Here is a 24532-nt window from a genome sequence, read left to right as displayed (position 1 = left end):
GTAGTTAAGTGCACATGGTGAAGTCCATAGATACTGTGTAATGGGTTTATTCTGACTGAATTCCAACATTTACTTCTGCTTTTTAAAAAAGAAGTATCTTAATGCAGTAAACTGATAAGTACAGTGAGAGTAAACACTTTTATCTCCATCGGGGAGAGTGAGAAAAGATTGGCTGCCCGAGTAAAAGCAGCAGGTATTTTTTATTGTCAGGAAAAGTACAGATCCAATAAATGATCTTATCTTTTTTAAATGTAAAATCAAAAATGATCAAAGGATTCCAATGGCAGTTTGATGTTTGTGATTTCTAAGAATTATGACATTACTTAGTGAGATTGTCACTCCAGCCGCGCTGCAGCAGCATGCTGGAGGGCCAGCAACCACTTTGGGCCAGACGCAAATATCTCAACGATTAACGTTTTGCTAATAAAGTTGGACGAGACGACTTGTTGTCACTGTTTTGGGAGAGACTCCACGATGGGACAGGAGTTTGTGTTCTACATTCACAGTGACACAGATAGTAGGACAGGAAGATTACTGGGAGTGAAACATTCTTCTTGATCAGTGGACAACTTTCACACACATGTACTCTTTTCTACAGGACAAACACAAAGAAGTCATGACTGGATTCAAGAGACAGACACAAAAAAAGACACAGTTGCACAACAGTGAAGGACATTCATGGACATGCACAGGTCTTCAATATTTGAGAGCAAATTTTGTTTTAGTGTTATCCCCATCTGCAGTTCGTGGGAGATGCAGCCGCCGTGATTTAGAGAGGCAGTCGTCATGGTGAGGGCAGAGTCGAGCAGAGCACTCCGGAGGGCAGCCTCTCTTTCTGATCTGCCGCCACGGCCGGGCGGGAGGACCTGAAAAACCAGCTGCTGGAGATTATTACTCTCAGCAAGGAGCAGCAACAAGTGCGCTCGCGTGGAGCCTCCTCCTCCTCCTCCTCTCCACTCTCGCCTCCTCTTCACATACACAATCTGAATCCAAAGGGAACCACACACACACACACAGAGAGAGAGAGAGAGAAAGAGAGAGAGAGAGAGAGAGAGAGAGAGAGAGAGAGAGAGGGAGAGATTTGCTTGTCTTTAAACTCTTTTGTCCTGTCTTTGTGTCCGTGCCGCCTGGTTTGTACCTGTGGGATTTTCACTTTAGCAGCACCTGGGACTTATTTTCCCTCTTTAGGAAACTCTCCTTCTCCCTCGTGCCTCTCCCCAGCCCGCTGGAACCGTCAGCCCTCCACCGTTGTCGGACTATGCCCCCATCAGTCAGCTGAGAGGGGCTCTGTGCTGCTCGGGCTTCCACTTGGAGAACGCTCGGTGAGGTACGTCTTTCCATTTTCCTCTGAGCTTTGTATCTCGTGGTTGAGAGTAATGTTTCAGTGAGTTAGCCAGTGAGTGAGTGTGTGAACGTGGCTTCTCCCAGACACCATGGCGAGACCGCAGGTGAGTCTCAGGTGAAATGAATAGCTCACATTCCACAGCGCGCTCAGATTTAGAAATTGTGCTGCTGAACCGGTGGCACGACGCAGATGTACTGGTTCCCAGCACTGTCTGCCTGTGTGTCTTTTATTAGTAAGGGGCTGTTTGATGCAACAACTCTACTTATCATATCATCAGTTACTGCTGCGTTACAGGAAAATAGGACAGCTGTTTGTATAAAACTTGGAGCTTTGTTTAAGCTTTTGGTAAACAGCAGGTTTTAGTTATTTGACCCAGGGAGTAGTTCTAGGAATATAAAGCGTACCTGTTCTCCTATTGTGTTTTATTCTAATTCATCTGTCTTTCCTGTAAAGAATAATGACTGTGGTTGCATTCCAGCTGCACCTAGCAAACAAGTTTGAATATGACTAATATTAGAGTTTGGATCACTTTAAAATGTCTGTACAGTGTATACAGTAAAGTATATGTATATATGTTTCTGTTGACAATTTGACATTGAGAAATAAGCAAAAAACAAATGTACTGCTTAAAGAAGCATAAAAACCTGAAAGAACATAAAATTCCCTTCTTCCATCCATGATCCACAATATAAAAATGCACTCATTCTAATCATAGAATAATGAACATGAATGCAGTTATTATGAGACTGTAACATCATCACTAGAAGTAGATATGAAACGCATCTTCTACCCGGCTTAGCAGATAATGATCACCGTGCTTTTGTATGTACTTTCTTTTGTTATCATGTTTGTCTTCGATAAGCACTATTTGAAAATATGCTTAGAAAGCAGAATGAAAAGTCTCAATCTTCACCTCTTACTTGGTGAGCGGAAACAGTTAGTCAGCACGCTGCACTCTAAATAAAATGTATTCTTGTCAGCAGCAGACATCTTTATGATCCAATGCTGATTGTAAAATGGAGGTTTTGTAGAAAGCAACACTGGACGACAGAGACAAAAGCTATACAATAACAAGTACAGTTTAAAAGGAAAGCCGGCTCTACTACATGACTGTATTAGTCATTTAATGGGCTGTTTGGGGTATTAGGCTTATTTTTAGATTAAAACACTCATAATTAATCGGGTTCCTGTTGACAAGAATATGTCTTGTTTTTCCCATCACACCACAGCACTTTTCTTTTTGTTGCTGTCCTATAAATATCCATTTGTCATGCTTTTCATAACCGCGTAAACAATACAATGTTAGAAGCTTTTGTGCAAACCTTCTGTAGCCTCGATGACAAAGTAGCTTCCGTCTTCCGTCCTAACCCTGTTGTGTGGTTCTTGATTTTAATATATCTAGTTTGTTCTTGAAATCTTACTTTTTCTAACCCAGTTTGGTACCAAGATGATAGTGCATCATTCCAAAACTTTTCCATCATAATGTGTAAATCGTTCAGGCATGTTGCCGCCTGTACATTCACTACTATACGTCGAGTCAAAGGACTTAACAATACTTCTGCTGTGACTTCTTGGCCGTCACAACTCACCCTCCTCACACTCTTTAACACACACTTTGTTTCAATTAGTTGATTCTTAAATCTCTTATGTCACTTCATCGTTTATTCCAATGTCAGACCGCTGTGAGCTGTGCCAGAGACCTGCAAGTGAGGTTGCAAATTACTTAGTGATGGATTGAGGTTGATAAAAGTCTTAGTATAATCCCTCTTCAGTGTGATATCTGTAAAACAAATTGTATGGCGCATTTACATCCGACGTGACAGATAACCTCTCTGCGGCGACTTCAGACTGTGTTCTGAACTAACAGCTCCACCTGCGTCGTATTAACCTTCTTCTAATTGACTCCTAAAATATTGATTCCAACTGTATTTGATGAAGGTCGTACTTTGAACGTGTTTTATGAATGTGTGTGCAGAAGCCCGCGTTAAATACATCATGTGGACGTGTGCAGACGGGGAGAAAAGTGGAGCCGGTCAAAAGCTTTGTCTGGTTTTTGCTCGTGTAAAAAAAGAGGAAACGAAATAGTTCCCGTTCTGCGTTGCGTCTGCTCTCTGGAAAAGCAATAAATGATCTGTTTACACAGGGTGGAAGAAAGGATATTGAATCCGCCATGTTAACCAATAGCTGCAATTTGTGGAACAACAAACAAAACTGTTATTACAGCAATGAGAAGACTTGCGGAAGTATATACCGACGTCAAAGTGATCTGATTCGTTGTCATTGTAAATTCCTTTACTTAAAAGCATAAAACGTATCTGTCAGCGTGTCCGTCTGCATATCCGCCTGCTTATTGATGACATCTTTGACTTCATGGTTAGCTGAAGCAGGCCCGGGGTAAGCAATGTTACATCACAGGAAGAAGATTTGTAGATCATATCTGTTTTTCCTTTTTCCTTTTGGAAATGTTCAGGTGTTTTAACACGTTTGTTCTCACACAGGGACCTATTTCTTGCCATTGTCCTTTACTGATAGACTTATTCAAACTTCTCTTCTATTATTGTAACAATACAGGCTGTATGATTGTTACGTATGGCATGTCCAGTCCACGGATAATACGTTTACAGTCGAGTATGCTGTTTGGTTAGCATAGCAATGTACCGGAGGATGTGATTCTGGGCTTTGAAGGGAAATGAATAGTTCCACGTTTTAGCATTTGTGCTCATTAGCTTTTGTGGTGGAATAATAAATGAGAAGATCGAGAAGATGAATATGAAGCTACAGCCAGTGATCGGGCTACTTACATATAGCTTACTTTAGCTTAGTTTAGCTTAGTTTAGCGTTAAGGCTGGAAGCAAGGGCAAAAAGGCTGTACATGTGGGTCAAAAGCATTTTCCTTCTGCCGGTTGTTCAAACTATCAGTTCAGATTTGAGTGAATTAGAAAATTGACCAAATGGAAAGAGCAACATCCTCTTTCTTTAGTCATCTCTCACATAGTTCTCTAGTAGTGTTAATGTGGAGTGAAAACATTGCCATGTTATGTAAATGAACAGGTGGACACTTGGCTTCACCTACAATCCAGAAGGGCTTTAATGCAGCGTAAACAATGTGCCAATGGCGTGAGGGAGTGTTTTAAAAAGGAAAATCCCTTAAACTGGTTTTAATTAGCTGATGTTCATGCGTATTACCGCTCAGGGTAATTATGGTATTTGCTATTTAGGCAGCAACAAGCAAAAGTTGTTTGTTTTCCAGGAGGTCCGGTTGAAGTCAAGAAGTCCTGAGCAGACCGTAGGATTGTGAGCAGTACGAAGCTCAGCTTTGTTTTGGAGTAGGAGTCGTGTGAACTGTAGGTGTTCCTCGGCTGAGGGCTTTCTCGATCCCTACGTTATCTCTCCCATACCAAACCGCCTTCTGTCAACCCACCCCAAGCGGAGGGAGTTGACACACCTGATGAAACGCCGGCTATAATGACATAATAACACGCAGCTAGAACTCAAGATCTAATTAGCTTGAATTCAAATCCAAAAGGAAAATGTTAGATTGTTGTGATGTGTTCCTTAGAAGACTGCTTCTTCTGGCATCCTTTTTATACAGCACTAAAGGTACGGCAGAAGTAATGATGAAAACGTCTTTATAGCAATAAGGACAATTCATATAACTGTATACTGTTTCTTATACAAGAACAACTGCTAATCAGTCAGCAAATGAACTGCATTTTCTTTGCTGTAGTAAAAGAAACAGTAAAACCTTAATTTCACATTTTCTTATTATATCTTAATCAAAAACCTGCTTGAACTAAATATATCTTTGTGCTGTATGATGCAAAGAGCCATTGTTTAAACTTGATAAATACAGGTACTTTACTATCGTTATATTGTTCAAGCAAAATGCAGAAGTAGCAACTTCATGCTACACAAGAAAAACAAAAACAGAAGTACTTTCCTGTGGTACATTTCTTTGGTAATTTGCATCATCAGGATTGTAAACAGCAGTAAAAACAAAACAAAACAAAAAAACACTGTGGTGAATTCTCTTGGCAAATAATATTCCTGAGCTCCTGAAGGGTAACTTTGTTATTTTTTAACCTGGATACTATTTTCTCATGTGATCTCATGTGTCTCAATGACCAAAGGGGAGAATAATGATTGAAATTGATACAGATTGAGGGAGAATGCTGCAGACAGTAAACAGGCTTCAATTGCTCGGAGCAACTCCTCTCCCGCTATGCACGTCCATAAAGTGCTTGATTTTACACTAACAGGCTCAGAATGTTATTCTAAAGGTCTAATAACATCTTGGAGCCTGTAAAGAAATAACACACTTTTCTTTTCCTGGATCCATTCTGTTTGTTTGTTTTTTCTGTTATTTTGTTAAAAGTGTCGCTGGGATATCTTGCATTGCATCCACATTACCAAAATTTGCTAAATATGTCCGTCATGACATTGAAAATCTTTTAGATAACAGTAGGAAAACACAACATCGATGTCCTGTGGCGCTCCTCAGGGCCACAGAGAGAGAAGAAGGTAAGAAAGAGTCCTAATGTCAGAGATGTTGACTTACAATGAGACTTACAATTATATTCTGAGCCTGTCAGTGGCAAAAACAACAACTTTCAGTGGAAGTACAGTGATGGTGAGCAGGAGCAGTTTAGCAGCTGCCGTCTGCAGCATTCTCGTTCAATACTGGACGTACGTGTTCTCATCAGTCACAAAAACACAAAAACACAAAAACGTGGGAAAATGGGTTGAAAAATACTGAAGTCAGCTTTTCACATTCAAAATGAAACTTCAGGGAAACATCATCCATTAACTTTGAATATGTTTGAGTCTGCTTCCCTCGTCCTGCGTTCCGTTTGCGAGCCGCGGGCACAACGTCTCACGTTGCTGGGTCGAGTCCCATTTCCGGCCCAGTTCTTATCCCTGCTCTCATCCCTATCTTTTCCAGGGCAGGAGTATCTTGTGCATGTACATTTATGAGCACAAGGGAACAAAGTCCCTCTTGTCTGTACACACAAATATATCAGTTGCCCTTAATGTAGTAATGTTGTTGTTTGTTTCATTCCTCCATCTTAGTGTGTGTTTGGATTGTATATTTAAATGCCACATTAAGCCTGCATATATATTCATGGTACCTGCGCTGTAAATAGAAGCACAAATAAATACTGTCTGTACTGTGCAAAGCTTTGGGGGTAATCTGTGGTTTTAGATGGCTCCACCACATCAACAAAGCAGTGGTATTACCAACTTTACGACACTTTACACTGCATATGATCAGTCAGTCCATTTATCAGAAACTGTCACCTCTGCAAACAGAAAACATGACGTATGTCTTTACTAATCGCGACGCCTAATAGTGTGTGTCAACACTAGGAGAGTTGGTTGAGCAATATTTGCTGTTGAGCAGGAAGCTGGTTAAAATGTACAATACACACGAGTATCGAGTAAAAGCCTCAAGTGAAATTCTGATTCGTGACTCATCACATCTTAAAAAGAAAAGGTCAAAGTCCCAGTCCGTGGACTATATTTACAAATCTTTACCCTATTAGAGGAATGTGTGGTGCTCTTGTCTCGTATGAGAGTCACATGTCCAAGGTTGTAAATGCTCCTTTCGCTCTGCCTCCAGGATACGCAGAGCTTAGGGGTGAAATGTAAACCTTTTTGCTCCATTAATGGTTAAGGCTGTGTGCACACAAGCTGCCACTGTGTTTGTCCATACATTATCATGAAGAAACACAGTCGCCAGATATTATACAAGCAACTAATCTCATCACCTGTTTGAACAATAGTGAATTTTGCGATTTAAGATTAAACCTGAACTAAAAACACATTTTTAAAAATCATATTAACTTTGTTTTGCTGTTGTAAGTGTGTGTGAAGGAGGGAGGAGAAAGTGTGTCAGTTTATCTGCCAGCAGCAGGTGTTCATTAAAAACACTGAACTCCCACCTATTCATTTATAACAACGGGTTCTTTGTAGCAGCACCAGCAGCTATATATGATTATTATTTATGACTTGAGTTTTCTTTGTGAACTCATTCAGTAAAGCATACGCAGTGCTATAGTTCTGATAGCATTGAATCTAACTAAGAGAATAGAGACAGTGCTGGATGAGTGATGTTGATTGTAAAGCCTGTCATTTTAGTAAAGCCTGACAGTTTGACAAAATAATAATATGTAAACACACAGGATGATTTTAGGATTAGTCATTGAAGCTATTAAGTGAGAAAGAAAAAAGAATTGGACAGAAGGACGACCTCCTGCATATTTCACAAGGTTTCCAAAAACTGCCTGCAAATACATAAATAAATATGTTTTGACAAATCAAGTGATACAATGAAAGATGATTATTTTAGTAATGATCCACATCTCTGGATGACGCTTTAATGACTCAGTGGCCTCGTCATCGATGTGGAAAGAGGTTGAGGAACTCCCACGATGACGCTTGTTCTGTTCTAGGGCGGAAGATGTGGGAACTGAAGTAGGAGTGACTCTTCTAAAACAAAGGAAAATATAATTAACCTACACATTATTATAAAGTATTTATAACGTATTAGTTTTATTATGGAACTTAAAAACAAAGCGTCTGTTGGTGTAAATATTTCATCTTAAGTTTGCATGGGTTTCGGTCTCTAAGCAATGCAAAGGCGAATTATCCGGACGCAACGGGATCAGTATCAGTTACGGGGACAGCCCTGACCTGCAGCTATGTGCGATTGTTTTCAACATCAGGGATCCTCCTGAATGAAAGAGGATCTCTGCATGACTCATAACAATTGCAACAGAGGTAGATCCGATCAAAATAACAGTGTGCTAACATCAATGAAAACACAATGAAGCTGCCCTGAAGCAGCGTAACATCTCTGAGGATATGAATGGTCGATGATGTATGATTAAATGAGTCATGAAGGAGGGAACACAAGTCACATTAGTATGTATTTTTATGAGGCCGTGTACTTAATTTTTGTACTTTCCAACAGTGTGTTAGACTTTTAATACTCTCCAACTTACTTAACCGGTGTGCAGCGTTCAGCACCAAGTCCACCTGCTTGTCCTAAATCTTTGAGAAAAATAAAATAATAAAATTGATCAAAAAAGGCTCAGTCATTTACTAAAACAGCGAAGCACTTAAAAAAATTGCAAACTTAACTTAAACAAATAGTGTTTTGGGGTGGAACTATATTCAGCAATTGTTTGATAGTCAAGTCAATATTTATGGCTGCAGGGTGGTGCATGTGGTTTTGACCCAAATAAGATCTGCAATGGAAAAGGAACTGTAGCGGCGCGCTGCAGCTCTACTCTGTACTTGTCCGACGTGTTTTCACATTGTTTCCAGGAGTGTTCCGGCCTGCATGAGTCTGATGATGCACATGCACAACCACAAATGTTTTCATAAAGATTTGTAGCAGACGCGACACCAAGACTCAAACCTGCTGTGTGACCTACCTGTCACTTATCTTTCAAGTCAGTTGTGTGTCATTTGTAACATGGAGAAAGGTTTGCATAGCGTATGAGTGTGTGATCGGTATTTGAGAAGGTCTTAATGATGGCCGTAATGGGCCAGCACGCTCAGTCGACACTATTTAGTATTTTATATACATAATGTTCTGGTTAAGACACTCATTTCCCGTTGGGGATGAATAAAGTATATATCTATCTATCTATCATTTCTGTCAATCAATTATTCATTGGTGCACTCCCTCTGCTATAACACCTGCCTATTGTTTTTAAAGAATAATACATCACATGGATATTTTAATCTTCAAATCCCATATTCTATCCTCGTTCTATTCTTCGCTCCTTGCTTGATCTGCAGTGTTGACTGCGGCGGAAAAAATATTGCCCCCACATAAACGTAGTGCTATTCAGTTGACTAAAGTGTGTTTTTGTGTTTGTCTTTCTGTGCAGATTATTGCTGAAGATGCAAGCTTCAACTGTCTCACCTGTGACCAACAATACAGCACCTTCAAACACCACAAAGACTAAAGAACAAATACTCATCCAGAGTAAGTCTGTGTGTGTGTGTGTGTGTGTGTGTGTGTGTGTGTGTGCGTGTGTGTGTGTGTGAATGAGGTGTTTGTTGTAGGCACCATCATATTTTTAAATGTCCCCTATGGCAGTGATTACAATACAAAAAAGATAAGACGAGCCTTATTAGCACCAACCTATTGCATCATACAGTCTAATCTAGATGGTTTGTACAGGAGTGGCACTCATGCATTTTATAGGACATATTTGCCATGTTCTGTTTGTCTGTGAGTGATGTTGTTGCTAAGCTACCACAAACTACTTCTGGAGAATATACAACATGAGTTGCACGGCATGAAACAATTTTAGAAGAGACACACTGACTTGAAAACAGCCTTTTAACATGCCAATTGTTCGTTCTCACTGTGTTTCAGGTTCGGGGGCAATGATCGCTGTCATCGTCTTAGGAATCATCATCATTCTCGCCATTCTCCTGATAATCTTGAAGACGTACAACAGGTTGGGCCTCATTCCTGTTTGACAGGACAATTACTGCATCGTGAATGTCATGAGAAGTGAAGCATGCGATGCTATTTTTATCGACTTAAAGGAGGACTAGGCGCTTGCTGCTGTTTCTAATCTTTTTATCAGGCTATGAAAACAACTATGCTTATCAATATATTCTATAGTTTTAAAAGAGACATTCAACCGGTGTCGTTCCTTTGAGATTCCCTTCTTAAATTGTTATTTCAATAATTTGGCCTGAATATAACACTTTTTTGTTACAATATGTATCTCTATAGTAGACGTTTATTATACAATGTAAATTCTAATTACAATGTTTGCTGTTCTGCTGCTAACATGAGGGCTGGGACCTCGAAGGGGCGGTACCATAAATCAGAGGGGGTCACAAAATAATAATTGCGAGATAAAGGAAATAATTTAAAACACATATCTTCCACTCGTACATGCCAATTTAATTTCTAAAGCCCAATATCATGAATCACATATTTGCCTAAAGAGGCTTGGAATCTATAAAGCATATGACCCTCTATCTTCTAACCCTGGCTTCACATAAGTACAAACTTCCCCAAAAAAAACCTTTAAGAGTGGAAGAAACCTCAGAAAGGGAAACTGAGGAAGGATTCCTTTCTCTGGACGCACAAACACAATAACCAATATAATACATTGACTGTAGAGACAATCCAAATGTTGTCTTATTTTTCTCATATAATTGTTTTGGTCACCTTAAAGTTATTCAAATTAAACAATTTAAAAAGAAAACACTTTGGAAAAACTTCTTATAACTGATAGATATATCAAACTTAATATGAGGTAAGAAATGACAAATCTATTCACATGTAGACATTTATCGTAAGGAAACAAAAACTTGTTATATGACCATTGTGTCTGGTTTTAAAATAATACCATTTCTAACAAAATAAGATTAGAGCTTAAGGATTATCTGCCATATTTCTATTTAACTGCTGAGTAAACCTCATAGTGGACCAATTACTGAACATCACATGCCACTTTGCTAAATGATAGCTCTCTACATCGTATGTGAGTGAAGTAACATCATGGTTTTTATTTGCTGCCAGGCGGACACATGTATCCAGAGTCCTGGGAGCCAGAGGCTCCAAACCTCGTCCGAAGACGTCACTATCCACAGTTAACAGCAACGTTCCGTTAACCCCCATGGTACTCAACCCCATGTCAGACGCCATCGTCAGTCCAAGCCCAGCCTCAGCGATCGCCTCGGAGCTGCCCAGAGCGGCGCTGAACAGCGTGGAGGGGAACCACATAGAGCAGTTAAGCACCATCAGTGAAGCCACAGTGATGACCCAAAGTGATTCTCCATCAATAGAAAACACATAGCAACAAGACTGTGGTTTAGTCTCACAACCGGCACTGAGTGATGTGTCATCTTAATCTCTGACCATGTACACTGTGTGCTGACTGAATCCTGCGGAAACTCAATCTGGGACGTTAAACACCAACTGAGCCACTGCTGGTCACCATAATGCCAAGATACACTTGTGGTGTGTCATGGACAAAATGGTACCTTAAACAAACATGACGGATTGTATGAAGGATGTTGCATGATGGGAAACTGAGCATTTCCTGAGGGGAATTTATTCTGGGCTGCAGTCAGTGTTCAGAGTATAGATACCAGAAGTGTCTCACTGCTTGTAGTCTTTGAAGATCACTACTAATACAATGAAGAACATGTGTAGTAAAGACTGTAAGGGCTTGTCTGCTCTTAAATGTGTACATTTTTGTATTAAAGATGACCACATAGGTTCATGAGTAAATGTAGGATTAATATAAACTTCAAAGAAGACAAAGACAGTACGAAATACACTGGATGGATACCTGTATGTTTTAGAAATGTGTTGATATTGCATACATTATTCCTTACTAAATTTGCTTAACCTTGCTTTGCACTGTCTTTGTCTTCTGGTCACAGATTCTCTCGGATTAGTTTTCGTTAAAGAAATCTATAAATGTTTTTTTTACTTTGTATAACAAAAAGACCATAGATATATTTTTAGACATCTGAGTGTCAGCCTAACACGGTGATGATGTAAATCCTTTTTAGTTTGACGCCTTTTTGCACTTTATTTTCATTGCTCTCTGAATTTGTATTGTTTGTGGTTCTTTAAATGAATTAGATTAAAACATATAAAATAATATTTCTAATTGTGGCTGACCTGTTTGTTAAAATGAAGTGTCCTTTATACAGAGGATATAATTATGTGATTATATGGAAGCAAGTGAAAAAGCATACGAAACTTCAAAGAGTAAAAAAAAAAGAGGATGTGGTGAATGTGGCATGTTATGGTGTTATTAAGTTAATATTGTTGTTAGTTATTGCGCCATCAGATGGTACTTTTTGGTACTATACCATAAAAAATAAATACATTCAAGCGGCATTCAAAATGACAAGAAACGTTGCAAACACGTTGCAATCAACGAATGAGTCATCATATCAAATCGTTCGCTGCTTAATTTAATTAATCACTTTTGAGATTATAACTCTGTATATAAATGGTGTGATGTCAGGTAAGTGAATAAATCAATAGTTTTGAAACTATTGGTCCGCCCATTTACACTAAAATCTTAGTCGAAGCAGTCTTGAATGCGTCTCGACAGTGAATGTTTACAGTACGATGGTGACCGTAGGTGAGTGTCCGACAAGCCGATTTACTCTCTTAAATCACAATATTCGCCAAGTACTTTTGGTATTTTGAGGGCGATATTGAAGTACTCCAACGTATCCGTTCCTCTTTAGCTTGAAAACCAGGAGTAAACCAAACGTAGCTTGCTAACACCTCAGAGCTAAAGCTAAGAAGTAAGCTAATCGATTTAAGAAAACCTACCACCTGTATTTGTAACTGCACTTCCGGTATTCTACTGTCCTTATCGGGTCGTACTCGGTCATTGTTTCAAATATATATCTGACAATAGAAGTAGCACATATCAGCACGGCATGGAGCCACCGGGGTAACTGTGTGTGGTTGTTCCGTGTCGCAGTGGAGCTGCTGAGTCTCCTGCTGGTGTCGGTGCTGTGGGGCTGCACCAACCCCTTCCTCAAGAGAGGCGCCGAGGGCATCGAACATGTGCGACACAACGACAGGCTCTCGCAGCTCCTGGCTGAGGTCAAGTTTCTTTTCCTAAACCTCAAGGTAAAACATCTGAGCTCGCTTCTTTAAAGTTGCCAGTGCGTGAAATTCTGACTTTTCTTTACAATTAGTTTCATTGATCTGCTTTCTCCACAGTACCTGGTCCCATTTCTTCTGAACCAGAGTGGCTCGTTGGTCTACTATTATACACTTTCCACCACAGGTGAGACACACACTTTACAACCATCTGATGGCAGCTTCTAGTTTGCGTACAAGTCATATTTAAAGTTGTTGTATCATGAAGAGCACAGGTGTGGCTAAGAACATTTACTGAGTAGTGTGCCAATAAATCCTCCCAGTGAGCTCACATGCCAGTATAAATGCTAAGCAGCTGTCATTGATTGTTTTATTGCACTGAAGTGGTTCACATTTTGTTTTAAATGTTTAAACAGACAAATACAACTCTTACTGAAATAAACTAATGCACATGTTTTCTGAATTAGTACTAAAATGTTCACTCTTCGTTCTGCATAACTTCCTAAAAGACAAATTAGGGTTAGGGATGACATTAACAATGTCCCACTAAGCCATGACTCAACAAGGACATACTTGAACGTGCATTCATTTAATTATTGAAGATGATGATTATTATTGAGATTATTTTACGTGTCATGTAAGGTCAAATACGAAGTGGGAATGCTACTTGTTTTTGTAAAAGTAGCAAACAATTTTTATTTCTATTTCCTTGGATAAAATTAGACAAAGAATACATATCCATTTACAAACGTGGGTCTCATTGGTACTAATAGTTCTGGAACACATTGGAAACTCTTGGGGTGATTTTCCATTTGCATCATATTAACACAGCGGGTTTGCATATTTATTTGGTAGCAGAATATTATATCCAGTTTTTGCCTCTTCTCTTCTGCAGAGTTATCGCTCGCTGTTCCTGTGGCCAACTCGCTCACCTTCCTTTGCACTCTGTTCACTGGAAAGTTACTGGGTGAAGAGTTTGGAGGCAAACGTAAGTGACTCATTTTCATACAATCGTTTGCTTTTCAGCACACAGCAAGTGATAGTGACAGCCACAAGGAGAAATCTGGGATTCTACAAGCTTTACAATCAATTCTGGAATGTGTTCAGAGATATCATATAAGTAAGACTCAAGTTATATTAGCTCAACATTACTTGGCTGGCATACTAAGCCGTCGTTGAGCATTTCATTCCCTTATCTGCCTTTTGCTTGTCGTTGAAAAACACTCTTCTGGTTGTGTTCAGATTTTTAAGATTTTTCCTGATTCTCTGCAGAGGCTGTCGCAGGAATGTTCCTCACCATGGCTGGCATCACTCTCTGTGTTATAAGCTCCATTGATGGCAAAGGCACTGAGAAGCAGGATATCACTCAGGCTGCACATTAATCAAGATAAGGATTAAAACAAATCCTCCCATACCTTGAAGGGATTCCTCAGCCAGGGAGGCAAGATGGCCAGATCTGAGTTTGATCAGGACTAAAGAGGGCCATTTAGATTCAGACGGTGACTTCTTAGAGTGACGGCTGCTGAGAATTGTGCCTAAATTAAGTCAGCGTGAGCTTCAAAAGACCTATCCAGAAATCCTGACACCAAGTTGAAGGGGAAGTGGGTTCATGTCGGGTTCAGTCCAGATTTATGGTGCTTGCAAAGACGTTTGTGGTTGTTAACGTTTACTTTTAAGCTCTCAGCTGCCTTGCCATGTGACTGGCGTCGGAACAAATGCTATAGAGGCCACATACAAATAAGGCTGGGGTTTGAAATAGACCAATTAGAGCCAACTTCTTGGTTTAACAGGGCCATTTTTACTGCGGCTGCCTGCTGTCCACTGTGACGTGTGTTGGGGAAGGGCAGGACACAAGAGAAGACATATTGCTTTTCCTTGTTTTCCTGTATACATAATGTATAACTGATAGACGTAGCACTGCTATTTAGTTCTTTTAACAGTGTGTTACAGTGTCATGCTCACTGTAAATGTGAAACAAGAAATATAATAACTGAAATCTAGTAATTTATATTTTATTGTCACAGTATTTATTCCACACAAAACACTGTACAAACAACTTTTTTTATTGTTGCATGTATTCAGCTTTTGATGTGGCTGAAATTTTATTAATAAATTGTTGGCAAAACACGATGATCTCCATCACTGATTTCTGCAGATTGGAAGTACATTTAGGCTTAAAATGTCACAAAAATATTGTTTCTTATGTACATATTGTATATGGAATTAACTGCATCATTGAACATCAACACAATACCTGCATCAGCATGCTCCCTGTCTTTTGGAAGCTTATGTCAGAAAAGTACAGTTTTGACTGTATTGAACTAGAACTTATAATAGTGAGTCATCTTTTGTAGGTTTTGTTCTTATGTTGTTTGAGCCTATTCACCTTTTTGACTCTTACTTTTTTCTAAAAGAAAACAGCATAAATGAATGCTGGTGCTGGTTCACTCACCAGTCAAAGTATTACCAATTGAACAAACACTCATTCAGCTGCATAGGTCATCTGCTGTTATGAGGATGTGAGCTCTTCTGTGGTTGTTATTCAGCAGTCCTCCTGATGAATCTTCTGTAGGCTCTCCTGTTAAAGAAAATTATTAAAACGCTGTAAAAGAAAAAGCAATGAAGCGCACATTTTCAATGGGCCTGGTTATGCTGATGCCGATACGCTGTGTGGTAAGTGAACTTGCCTTTTCTTCCCTATTCTGTGCCTGAGAGGCTGATGACGAAGGCCTTGACTTTGAAAACGTCTGCTTCGGCTCAGGCTCCTTTTGAAATGAGACGCACATTGAATTTTTAGTTTGTGTGTCTGTGTACTTCTGAATGGAAGCTGGTGGTAGTGTATTTATTGGTACCAGTATCTCAGCAGCAGACTCCTCCGTCCTCTGTTTCACACCATTTTGTTCAGATGATGGAGCCTGTTACAGGGAAAAGATCTCATTCTGCACCCATTCATACAAGAAAAAAAATAACTCTTTTTTTTTTTTTATATTTAAACACCCACTCATATGTATACTGACCTGGTTTCCATTGTGTTTGCTCCCATTCTGCAGCTCTCTCTCTGTAATTTGTGAATGTCTCTTGAGAGAAACAAATATGGATTCACATGCAAAATACAGTATCATGCATTACACATATTTTAACTGTTGAATGCATTGACTATAATTTGGCAAGGGCACCATAATGCATTGATACATCATTACATGACATTTTTTTCCATGGATTCATGTCTTACAATTTATACCGACAATTCTTTCCCGCTTTGTAGAAAAATTGCCCGACAGAATGTGAATTTCTGCATGAAGATAAGACGCTAATAAATTCACATGGAACATAAAAAAATGTGAAATTTACCTGCTGTTTGTTTCGACTGTTTAATTCCTCTTCCACTATTTCTGCAGCTCTCTTTAGACAAAAATGAGAAACGGGTTTAGAAAAACCTTCGCTTTGAACATACTTTCAGCAATTTTTTTAACCTTCACGAATATTTTGGCATTCAATTCTGACATTGTAACATGTGGCTTTAAGGCTGAAAAGACAGCAAACCTGGTCAACAGGAAGCTCAGTAGCTGTGTTTTCATCCTCGTGCACCACCTCAGCCCCTCGTACTTCCTCTCTTCTCTTCCGTGCCTCTCTTTTAAACACGCTGGGCTGGCCTGGTATGAGCAGAAATCAAAAAGCTGCTGATGCAATGATTAAAACAAAGTGCCTCAGACACATTGAGAACGTGAAGTTAGATATGAAATTTAAAGTATAGCAACGGGGATTCAAACCAGATGCATTGCTGGGTGGTGGTCTTGGCTGTCCTCTGTGGTTGCGGATCTTGACCGGCCTGGCGAAGAACGCCGAGGTCTTATCGGCTCCTCCTCTCCTGCTCCTCTGCTGTGCGGCTGCTGGAGCTGCAGCCTCATCTCCTGTCGACTTCACCCTCCGACCATCTGACTGAAATTCAGGGGATTGCAACTGAATAAATATCAAATCATGTACAGGCACGAAATACCCTCTGCACAGTTTGTCTCCCTGGTGTATTGAACGTGTTCGGCAGAAGAAGCCAAACACATTAACAGCCTCTATATATGGCTCTTGTAGTGTGAATACAAGACGTAGGGGGCTTGTTTCCTACCTCTGGGGAGTCGAGGAGGGCTGAGTCACTATACTGATCTTCTGGACCGCTCCTCGCGTTCCTGATCTAAGAGAAGCACGCAAGACATTTATATACAAGCCAGCTGTTGCTCCTGACACATGTTGCAAATTAACTGTAGGCAGCAATGCTGAGACTATTTTAAGACATGAAGGTGAATAAATAATTGTATTATCTACCTCATTTCTTCTGAACATCCTTCCTGGGTTATATCTACAAGATAAAGAAAAAAAAAACTTGCATGTGAAAAGATGTCTTTGTTTATGTTTCATCTCAATTATTTTATGTTAGAGTGCAGAGCAGTCAGCAAAGATACACGTAAACATGCGTCTTTGCTCCCAAAGCCCTTGGGAAACAATACCTCTCTGTGGCTTTTGAAACTAACAGCTCCACATATGGAAGTTTCTTGAACCTCTCGGTTCCCACCGCAACATAGAAGTGTCCTGTTTCCAGTTCCACAGCCGAGGACACGGTTGCTCCTTCCAGAGAGCACAACCTGAGGAAGAGCAGGAGTTAGGGAAGATATTGTTTGCTCCTATTTGTATTCCACAGTGCATGTGACTGTCAGTGAGTGTCACTGACCTGCGCACAGCTCCAGTTCGTAAGCTGACCTTCTCTGTGACCAGACTCAGGATCTTCTCCAGGTCCTGCTGCATGCTCCGAGGAATGATGAACCGGAATGGTGGACATAGGAGATCTCCATTACGGAAAACGCTGAACAGGATGGATAGTTTTTTTTTTACACTCCTGAAACAGTTCCTCCTGTCTATAGTGACCATGACATTTATACTACACAAATGTTATTCTAACAAAATCTACAATCCTTGTTTTGAGGATAAATGCACTCTAAAGCTATGGGACTTAAGTAGAGTGTCTTTTTATTAGTCAGTCTTTATTGAAAGATTTCCCTGGACAAAAAAACCTTTGCTCTGAAGTGTTGGCACTAAATGAAAAGTTTCCAAAGTTATTGCAATTTATTCTGAGAGGAACATTAAAAAAAGGATTCATTCTCTGAGGGCTCCTCTGTCTGGGCAAGGTTGTCTGACTGACTGACCGACTGACATTTCATCCCGACAGTCATGCAGCTAGCATGGTTAAAAAGGAAGAATTGTACTAAAAACACAGTAATTATGTGTGTGTTTGTTTCATAGTTTGTCCAACTCACTGTAAAATGCAAGGTAGAGGTATAAACTTCCTCCATTTGGCTGAAACATTTGGCCTCTGGGTTACTTTGGCCTGCAGATGACATTCAGAAATTCACATGCAAAACGTCATAAATGTTGCTATTTGTTCAGAGAAATTAGAAAATTTGTTTTACATCATTCATGTCCTGCACATCAGTTACACTGCACATCCATCACAGAAAAATCTGTCAGCCTAAATGCATAATGACTAAGTATTCTGCTCATGCTGGAGACAAACGGCATTCTTCAATCGCACATTCACAGTCTGATCTGAAGGCTCCTGTCAAAGCCCACGTCGCCCCATATCAATGGCCTCTGAAGCCAATATCCGTGTCTGCCTCTTATAATGCAGCTGGACTAAATAAATGAGCTCGGAGCAAACCAGACATTGATAATCTTCCCTTATTGTTTTTACTTTGAAGTGGCAGCCGTTTAATGCATTTACAGTGTCTCCGAGCAGAGGAGGAGGTGAATATGGGCCTTAAGCCACGGGCCTGTCCAGACAAGCACATAGCCCGGATAACACTGCATGTAAGCGTTACTCTTTGTTTCACCAGCAGGATCAAACTCACTCACGGACACACTTCATGCATTGCTCCACAGCAACCACAACACAGGCATGTTAGACTTTAAAACCAAAGACCCAAGATGGCAGCCAACCAAGGCACACACAATTACTCTCCGCTCCTTTCATGTTTTTCAGAGAAGTAAGACTGATTTTCTCAGACCGAGGGCACACTGCGTCACCCCTGCCAGCTGGTCAGAAAACAAAGCCAGCATTTGTCAGCATGAGTATGTGTGTGTACTTGTTGAAAATCTATTTTGTGTGAATGTTAAGAGAGCTTCTGCCACCATCAATTTAGTAAACAAACAAAAGGGAAGAGACTTCAGATTCATTCAGAGAATTTTCTCGATGGAAATGATCATAATCTCTGAAACTCTGGGAATTCCTGATCTGTGACGATATACAGCAGTGATGGGCAGTACAATCATTACCACATTGTTTCCTGTAATTTACATGACGACCAGTGACATCAATGAGACGGTCAGCACAAAGGGTGGTCCTAATATACCTAGTGCAAACGTATCAATATGTGTTGGAGGCAAATGAGAGCGCATGTCGATAATGGAAAGTCCTGTACACGTTTTCAAATCTGACTTTGCACAAGTTAAATAGATACAACTGATTTGAGTACAGTGCAGCCTGTTGGCGCATTCCTCATGGTTAGACCGGGATTAATCAGTGATGGACTGTGCTGTTCACCTTAAAATCAAGCCGAATTACAAAAAATAACAGCCTACCTGGGTTTCTTCTCGAGCAGTAGGATGCTTTTTCATTCTGTTGTTCAAGTAACTAAACATCAGAACAACAGATACAATTAAAATATATATATATATATATATTCACTTTTTCGAACACCAAAAAGTATAAATTCTAAATGAATTGTACATTAAAAGTATTTTGAATATCAGCAGGGAGTAGTTATTGTACTCACTCCAGCTTCTTGAACCTTTCAAAGCCAGCAGCAACATACTGGGCTCCAGTCTCAAGGTCCTGAAGGTCTGGGACCCGGTGGCCCCGTCTGGGGGTGTACAGAGTCCTGACGGCAAGTGGAGCCCCGATGCTCTGGGTCACTTCAGTCAGAAAGGCCTCCATGGTGGCCACCTGTCTCTGGTTGACCACGAACCTCCGTCCACAATAGAAGGGGTCTCCATTCTTATACACCACCACGCTCTTCACAGGAGGCAGGGGAGTCGTGGCTGCGGTGCTGGCAGCCATCTACGGGCCAGCTGTGTACTGTCACAAGACACTTATTAAAAAGGCTGTTGTGGAGTCGACACACTTTACCATTCTCTCCACATGCATACAAGTCCACTCACGAAGCATTTACCAACCGTCTTCATAGAGCAGCCACATTCTCGTACCACATTCTTCAGGTCACACATTAACACAATACTCAGGGACTCACGAGCCTGGTGGACGACGCAGCGAGGAAATGGCAGAACTGAACGCAAACGGTGAAGATCAGTCTCCGGTGTTGTTGTGGTCCGTCTGGACTCCGGCTTACTACGTTCTGCTCTATCTGTCCCCCTAACACACACACATACATTCACATTCACACACTACTCCAATGACGGCAGTGAGTATTTCCTGGTTGCTATGGCAGCCAGGCCAGCAATGACTGGTTTTGTGGGCCAAACCATCGGCAGCAACCACAACAAAAGAGACAGGCAGAGGAGGAGAGATGGGTGGGTCACCGTGTTGTAAGCTGAATCAATAAGATAAACTCCCCCAGTTGTCTGTATGTCCCCCCCGTCCCAAAAGAAAATGAAAAAATACATACATCATGCATGTTAGCATTTCCCAGCAAGTGCAAGAACCTGCAGGTGATAAAACCATTATTGAAATATATTAAAAGTGACCTCTTAAGAGCATTGAAATAAGACAAAGACTTTTTAATTACAATTTTTGGAGCAAGAAACTGCAATGTTTATCTGCACCGTCAGGGGGAGGCTGTGTTTATCTACAGCCTTCTGCTGAAAGTGCTCTTCATTACAATAACATAATAATACCAAAAGACAACAATGACTTTCAAAGAATATCTGTAGGACGGTCCTCCTATGTGATAAGATAAAAAAATAATTCAGTGTGATCCAAATGGGAAGTTTTAGCTTGTTTGAATCCCAAGATGAATTGTTCAGCGCCAATGATCTCTCCTCTGAATGAGCTGTCCTCCTACACACCACTAACTCCCTTTTGACCCCAATATAAGAAAAGTCACAGCAGAAAGACAACTTTTTTTTAGAAAAATACAATTTATTCATTTTTTAAATTAGCAAAAAATATATACAATGTACAGCTTTTGTCAAACACATGATGACTGCCTCTAAAAGCAATCCATGTACAGTGTCTTTGTTTATGTATAAAAGTTCAGTTATTAGACAGTAATCAGGCCTCCGGTTCCACATCATCAACTCCAGTTCACATGACTTCTGCTGTCAGGATACGTTCAGTCTGTCCTTCAGGGACAAGTACTGTAGAAGAGAAGACAGAAGGGGAACAACATTCATTAAAAGTTCTACCTTGGGTGAACTTCCATCCATGAGTGAATCTTGCTTTCTCTGATGTCAACTGCGGTTTACATTAAGTGTTCTTGGTGCACATGAATCCACATCCTGGCAGCTTTACATCCCCTGGAGCTGCAGGGTGCCATGCAGGAGCAATGACGAGATTTATGACAACATTGGTTTTGTTGGAAGATAAATTAAGGGATTCAATTGGTACACAGTTTGTGCGCAAAGGGTGTAGGCAGCTGACTATGCTAAGAAAACCCTTCATAAAAGGTCAGTATATCTGTGCTGCTTTACCGTCTTCAGGTAAAGTTCAACAAGTAGTTACGGATGCTGCTGATGCTCAATGGTTATTATTCAGGCACGGATACCGGCGACAACATAGGTATTTTTGATGCTCTGATGCTTCTTGGAACGACTGTACTGACTTATTTTTGAGGTCACTGAATAAATTCTGTCTTGAAGCGGAGACAAATTTCTTACAGCAGGAGACTGCAACTGCTGAATAAATGCAGGAAACTAACCACTTCCTCAGACTTACCTTTTTCCTGCTGTCAATGGCCTGTTGTAGCCAGACCAGCTCCATGGTCAGGGTGTTTCTATGGAGATGTAGGACCTCCGGGGTACAGAGCACCTTCTGAGCCAAGCAGGACTCCCGGGGAGCTGAAGGAAGGAAGGAAGGAAGGCAAAATGACTGATAAGTCATCTACTCTGCAGGAGGAAAATCTGTTTGTGATCACGAACAACATGTGCTTTACACAAAAGTCCAATTTCTCTCATCCTGTATTTACAGATTTGTTCTTTTCTTTTTGGTTATCCTCACGTGAAAACCCTCCAAATGTGGTGATATTTAAAACAAATTATGTGCAATAATAATACTGCTCATCTTTAAAGGTAATTTAAAAGGTTTTGAAGCTGTTTTAAATAATGTAAACTCACAATAATGTTAGTTTTTAAGTAAACCTAGTTTTTTCTATGTATTCTATCACCAGCTAAACATTTTTTCAATGGATATTGTTAGCAGTGTTTCTACAACAAAACTGGTGCTTGAACAAAACTGGTGCTTGAACAATGAACTGATTCATCAACCGTTTAATTGGATTTCAAAAAATTAAAAGTACTTGGAAATGTTCTCATATCTTAGTTGAAGACGTGACATAAGATGCAGCCATGTACCTCCTTGATGAATGAATAATGATAAATGAAGAGTAAACAATCTATCTTTTATAAACAAAAAATAATAGGGAACTACTACTGTTATGTGTTCATCTCTCACCTTTGTGAGAGTGACCATAGTTCATGTCCAGCTCCATACTGCTCCAAGAGGTGGTGGAGTCTCCATCTCTCTCCACCTTCGTGCTTTCTTTCTGCAAAACTCCAGCATCTGTAACACTGCTGCTCTGGATACAGTGCTGAGAAAGGGAGGCCTGACCTTTGGTTTGCGAATCATCTCTCTCTGCATCGATCTTCTCCAGGAGGACACAATGAGCTCCTCTCTCCTCTGAGATTGGTGCTGGTGATGATGGGAACTGGGGACTGGCACGGGCATCTCGTCGTGCATTTGAGGGTTTGCTGGCAGAGCTGCTGGATCGTAGAAGTGGGCCGTCCTGAAGATGCACGAGCACACGCAATGAGAGAGAGAGAGAGAGAGAGAGAGAGAGAGAGAGAGAGAGAGAGGCGGCATACAGTACCACAATACAGTTTCAGTTAACGTCGCATACAGTGTCTGTGAAGTGGGGAACAGGGACGACCGTCTCTTTCCACTCCACGTGGGCCAGGCCTCCGTCAATCTCTTTCACGATTTCCTCAAAGTCTCTTCGCGCACGACGGACTTCGTTTCTCGTCAAGTATCCACGAGCAGATGCCTACAGCGAAGAAAATAGTTAAAGTAACAGACACGTGTACGTCAATGCTAATAACAAGTTTTACGGTTAGCAGCCATTTGTTAGCAGACAAGCTAAACAGCCAGAGCGAGCAATAACAAACAAACAACTGACTTATAACAACTGACTTCAGGTATAAAGACAACTTGAAAGTAGGATAATTAAATAAATCAATGTTACCTGAAAGCAGGTGAGTAACTTCTCCAATTCGCTTCTGTCCATTGCTATGGTAACCTAGAGGAGAGCGGGAGATGAACTCAAGCGTTTGGTTTACTTCCGGTGTCACACATACAAAATAAAAGCCTCCTTGTTAAATGTGACAACGTTACGTGTATCGATTTAGCTCTTAGCTTGATATATTGCCATCAATACCACACAGATTGTTTCTTCATCATTTCAACTGTATTAAAATAACGTAAATGACCCTGCAGTAAAACCGTCGTTACGTATGTGGTGTTATATTTTGGTAAGACGTGGACGGAAGTGATCGGGAGTTTGTATACCCGGTGTTGAGTTTTGCAATGTTGCTGCCCGTGTCATGGCACTTTTTCGCATTTTTTTTCGCCATAACTAATGAAAATGAGTAGTAGTTCAAATCAGAGGACGTTGTTCCAGACTTGGGGTGCACCCGTGTCTCAAAACAAAGTTCTCCAACCGAAAAAAGATGTCAAGAAAGCCGTTGGAGGTCGCAGAGCAACCCCGAGCAACACGCAGGTAGCTACCGTTACATCACTCCTTCCCCAAACTCCTCTGTGGGCTCAAATAGGTCAGGGGTCAGTGAGGACAGAAGACCCTCAACCTTTGCACGAAGATGAAGACGACGACGATGATCTGATGGTGGTCGCTGTTAATGAGGCTGAAAAGGGCCTCGAGCTTAACAAGGCAAACTATTTTCAATGTGACAACATTGTAGGAACAGAGAGCATTGCCCTCTCTCCCACCCCAACAGCTGGGCGAACCTATCCAGACTTCCCTGGCTTTGACAGCTCCTCAGCTAAGGTATGGATTTACCCCACCAACTATCCGGTCAGGGAGTACCAGATGAAGATATCAGAGGCTGCTCTCTTTCAGAACACATTGGTGTGTCTTCCCACTGGTCTGGGAAAGACCTTTATAGCAGCTGTGGTTATGTACAACTTTTACCGCTGGTATCCATCGGGGAAGATTGTATTCATGGCTCCCACCAAACCTCTGGTGGCCCAACAGATCGAGGCCTGTTACAAAGTGATGGGGATCCCTCAGGCACACATGGCCGAGCTGACAGGTAACCATTGTGGCACAACAACT

General features: G+C 40.8%; 5 protein-coding genes across 8 annotated transcripts in view; 3 read left to right on the top strand and 2 right to left on the bottom strand.

The window, feature by feature from the left end:
• The first annotated feature begins 1161 nt into the window (after nucleotides 1-1161).
• On the top strand, nucleotides 1162-11651 carry ncmap (non-compact myelin associated protein). Its single transcript, XM_068580956.1, has 4 exons — nucleotides 1162-1327; nucleotides 9247-9344; nucleotides 9741-9825; nucleotides 10908-11651. Exons 2-4 carry the CDS (start codon nucleotides 9260-9262, stop codon nucleotides 11182-11184), a joined length of 447 nt encoding a protein of 148 aa, XP_068437057.1. The 5' UTR covers nucleotides 1162-1327; nucleotides 9247-9259; the 3' UTR covers nucleotides 11185-11651.
• Nucleotides 11652-12401: 750 nt separating this feature from the next.
• tmem234 (transmembrane protein 234) lies at nucleotides 12402-15194 on the top strand. Its single transcript, XM_068581063.1, has 5 exons — nucleotides 12402-12492; nucleotides 12844-12995; nucleotides 13089-13155; nucleotides 13864-13956; nucleotides 14241-15194. The coding sequence occupies exons 1-5, from the start codon at nucleotides 12480-12482 to the stop codon at nucleotides 14348-14350; spliced, it is 435 nt and encodes a 144-aa protein (XP_068437164.1). The 5' UTR covers nucleotides 12402-12479; the 3' UTR covers nucleotides 14351-15194.
• Nucleotides 14349-20525, bottom strand: dcdc2b (doublecortin domain containing 2B). 3 transcript variants are annotated; one of them, XM_068581060.1, is made up of 15 exons: nucleotides 20261-20525; nucleotides 19787-20088; nucleotides 19593-19644; nucleotides 18272-18342; nucleotides 17689-17820; nucleotides 17468-17602; nucleotides 17286-17319; nucleotides 17089-17154; nucleotides 16739-16907; nucleotides 16512-16621; nucleotides 16320-16370; nucleotides 15986-16045; nucleotides 15821-15883; nucleotides 15656-15733; nucleotides 14349-15546 (listed from the first exon to the last, which is right to left on the bottom strand). In XM_068581060.1, exons 2-15 carry the CDS (start codon nucleotides 20068-20070, stop codon nucleotides 15511-15513), a joined length of 1341 nt encoding a protein of 446 aa, XP_068437161.1. In that variant the 5' UTR covers nucleotides 20071-20088; nucleotides 20261-20525; the 3' UTR covers nucleotides 14349-15510. The 3 variants fall into 3 exon arrangements, 2 of the variants coding, with proteins under 2 accessions (XP_068437161.1, XP_068437162.1); XR_011077720.1 differs by having other exon boundaries at nucleotides 15523-15546; nucleotides 15986-16026; XM_068581061.1 differs by lacking the exon at nucleotides 14349-15546 and having other exon boundaries at nucleotides 15655-15733; nucleotides 15986-16043.
• A 597-nt stretch (nucleotides 20526-21122) lies between these two features.
• On the bottom strand, nucleotides 21123-23515 carry iqcc (IQ motif containing C). Its single transcript, XM_068580513.1, has 5 exons — nucleotides 23426-23515; nucleotides 23084-23227; nucleotides 22639-22969; nucleotides 21904-22025; nucleotides 21123-21326 (listed from the first exon to the last, which is right to left on the bottom strand). Exons 1-5 carry the CDS (start codon nucleotides 23465-23467, stop codon nucleotides 21291-21293), a joined length of 675 nt encoding a protein of 224 aa, XP_068436614.1. The 5' UTR covers nucleotides 23468-23515; the 3' UTR covers nucleotides 21123-21290.
• fancm (FA complementation group M) overlaps nucleotides 23126-24532 on the top strand; it is a 36543-nt gene continuing 35136 nt past the window's right edge. For both annotated transcript variants that reach the window (XM_068580511.1, XM_068580510.1), the window contains exon 1: nucleotides 23126-24509. In XM_068580511.1, the coding sequence (XP_068436612.1) occupies nucleotides 23819-24509 (691 nt within the window). In that variant the 5' untranslated portion in view covers nucleotides 23126-23818. The remainder of the gene's footprint in view (nucleotides 24510-24532) is intronic.

The sequence above is a fragment of the Clinocottus analis genome, unplaced genomic scaffold (assembly GCF_023055335.1).
Source record: "Clinocottus analis isolate CAN_PGR_092001 unplaced genomic scaffold, fCliAna1.0.p SCAF_17, whole genome shotgun sequence".
NCBI lineage: Eukaryota > Metazoa > Chordata > Actinopteri > Perciformes > Cottidae > Clinocottus > Clinocottus analis.
This window is presented reverse-complemented; position numbering and strand designations above follow the sequence as displayed.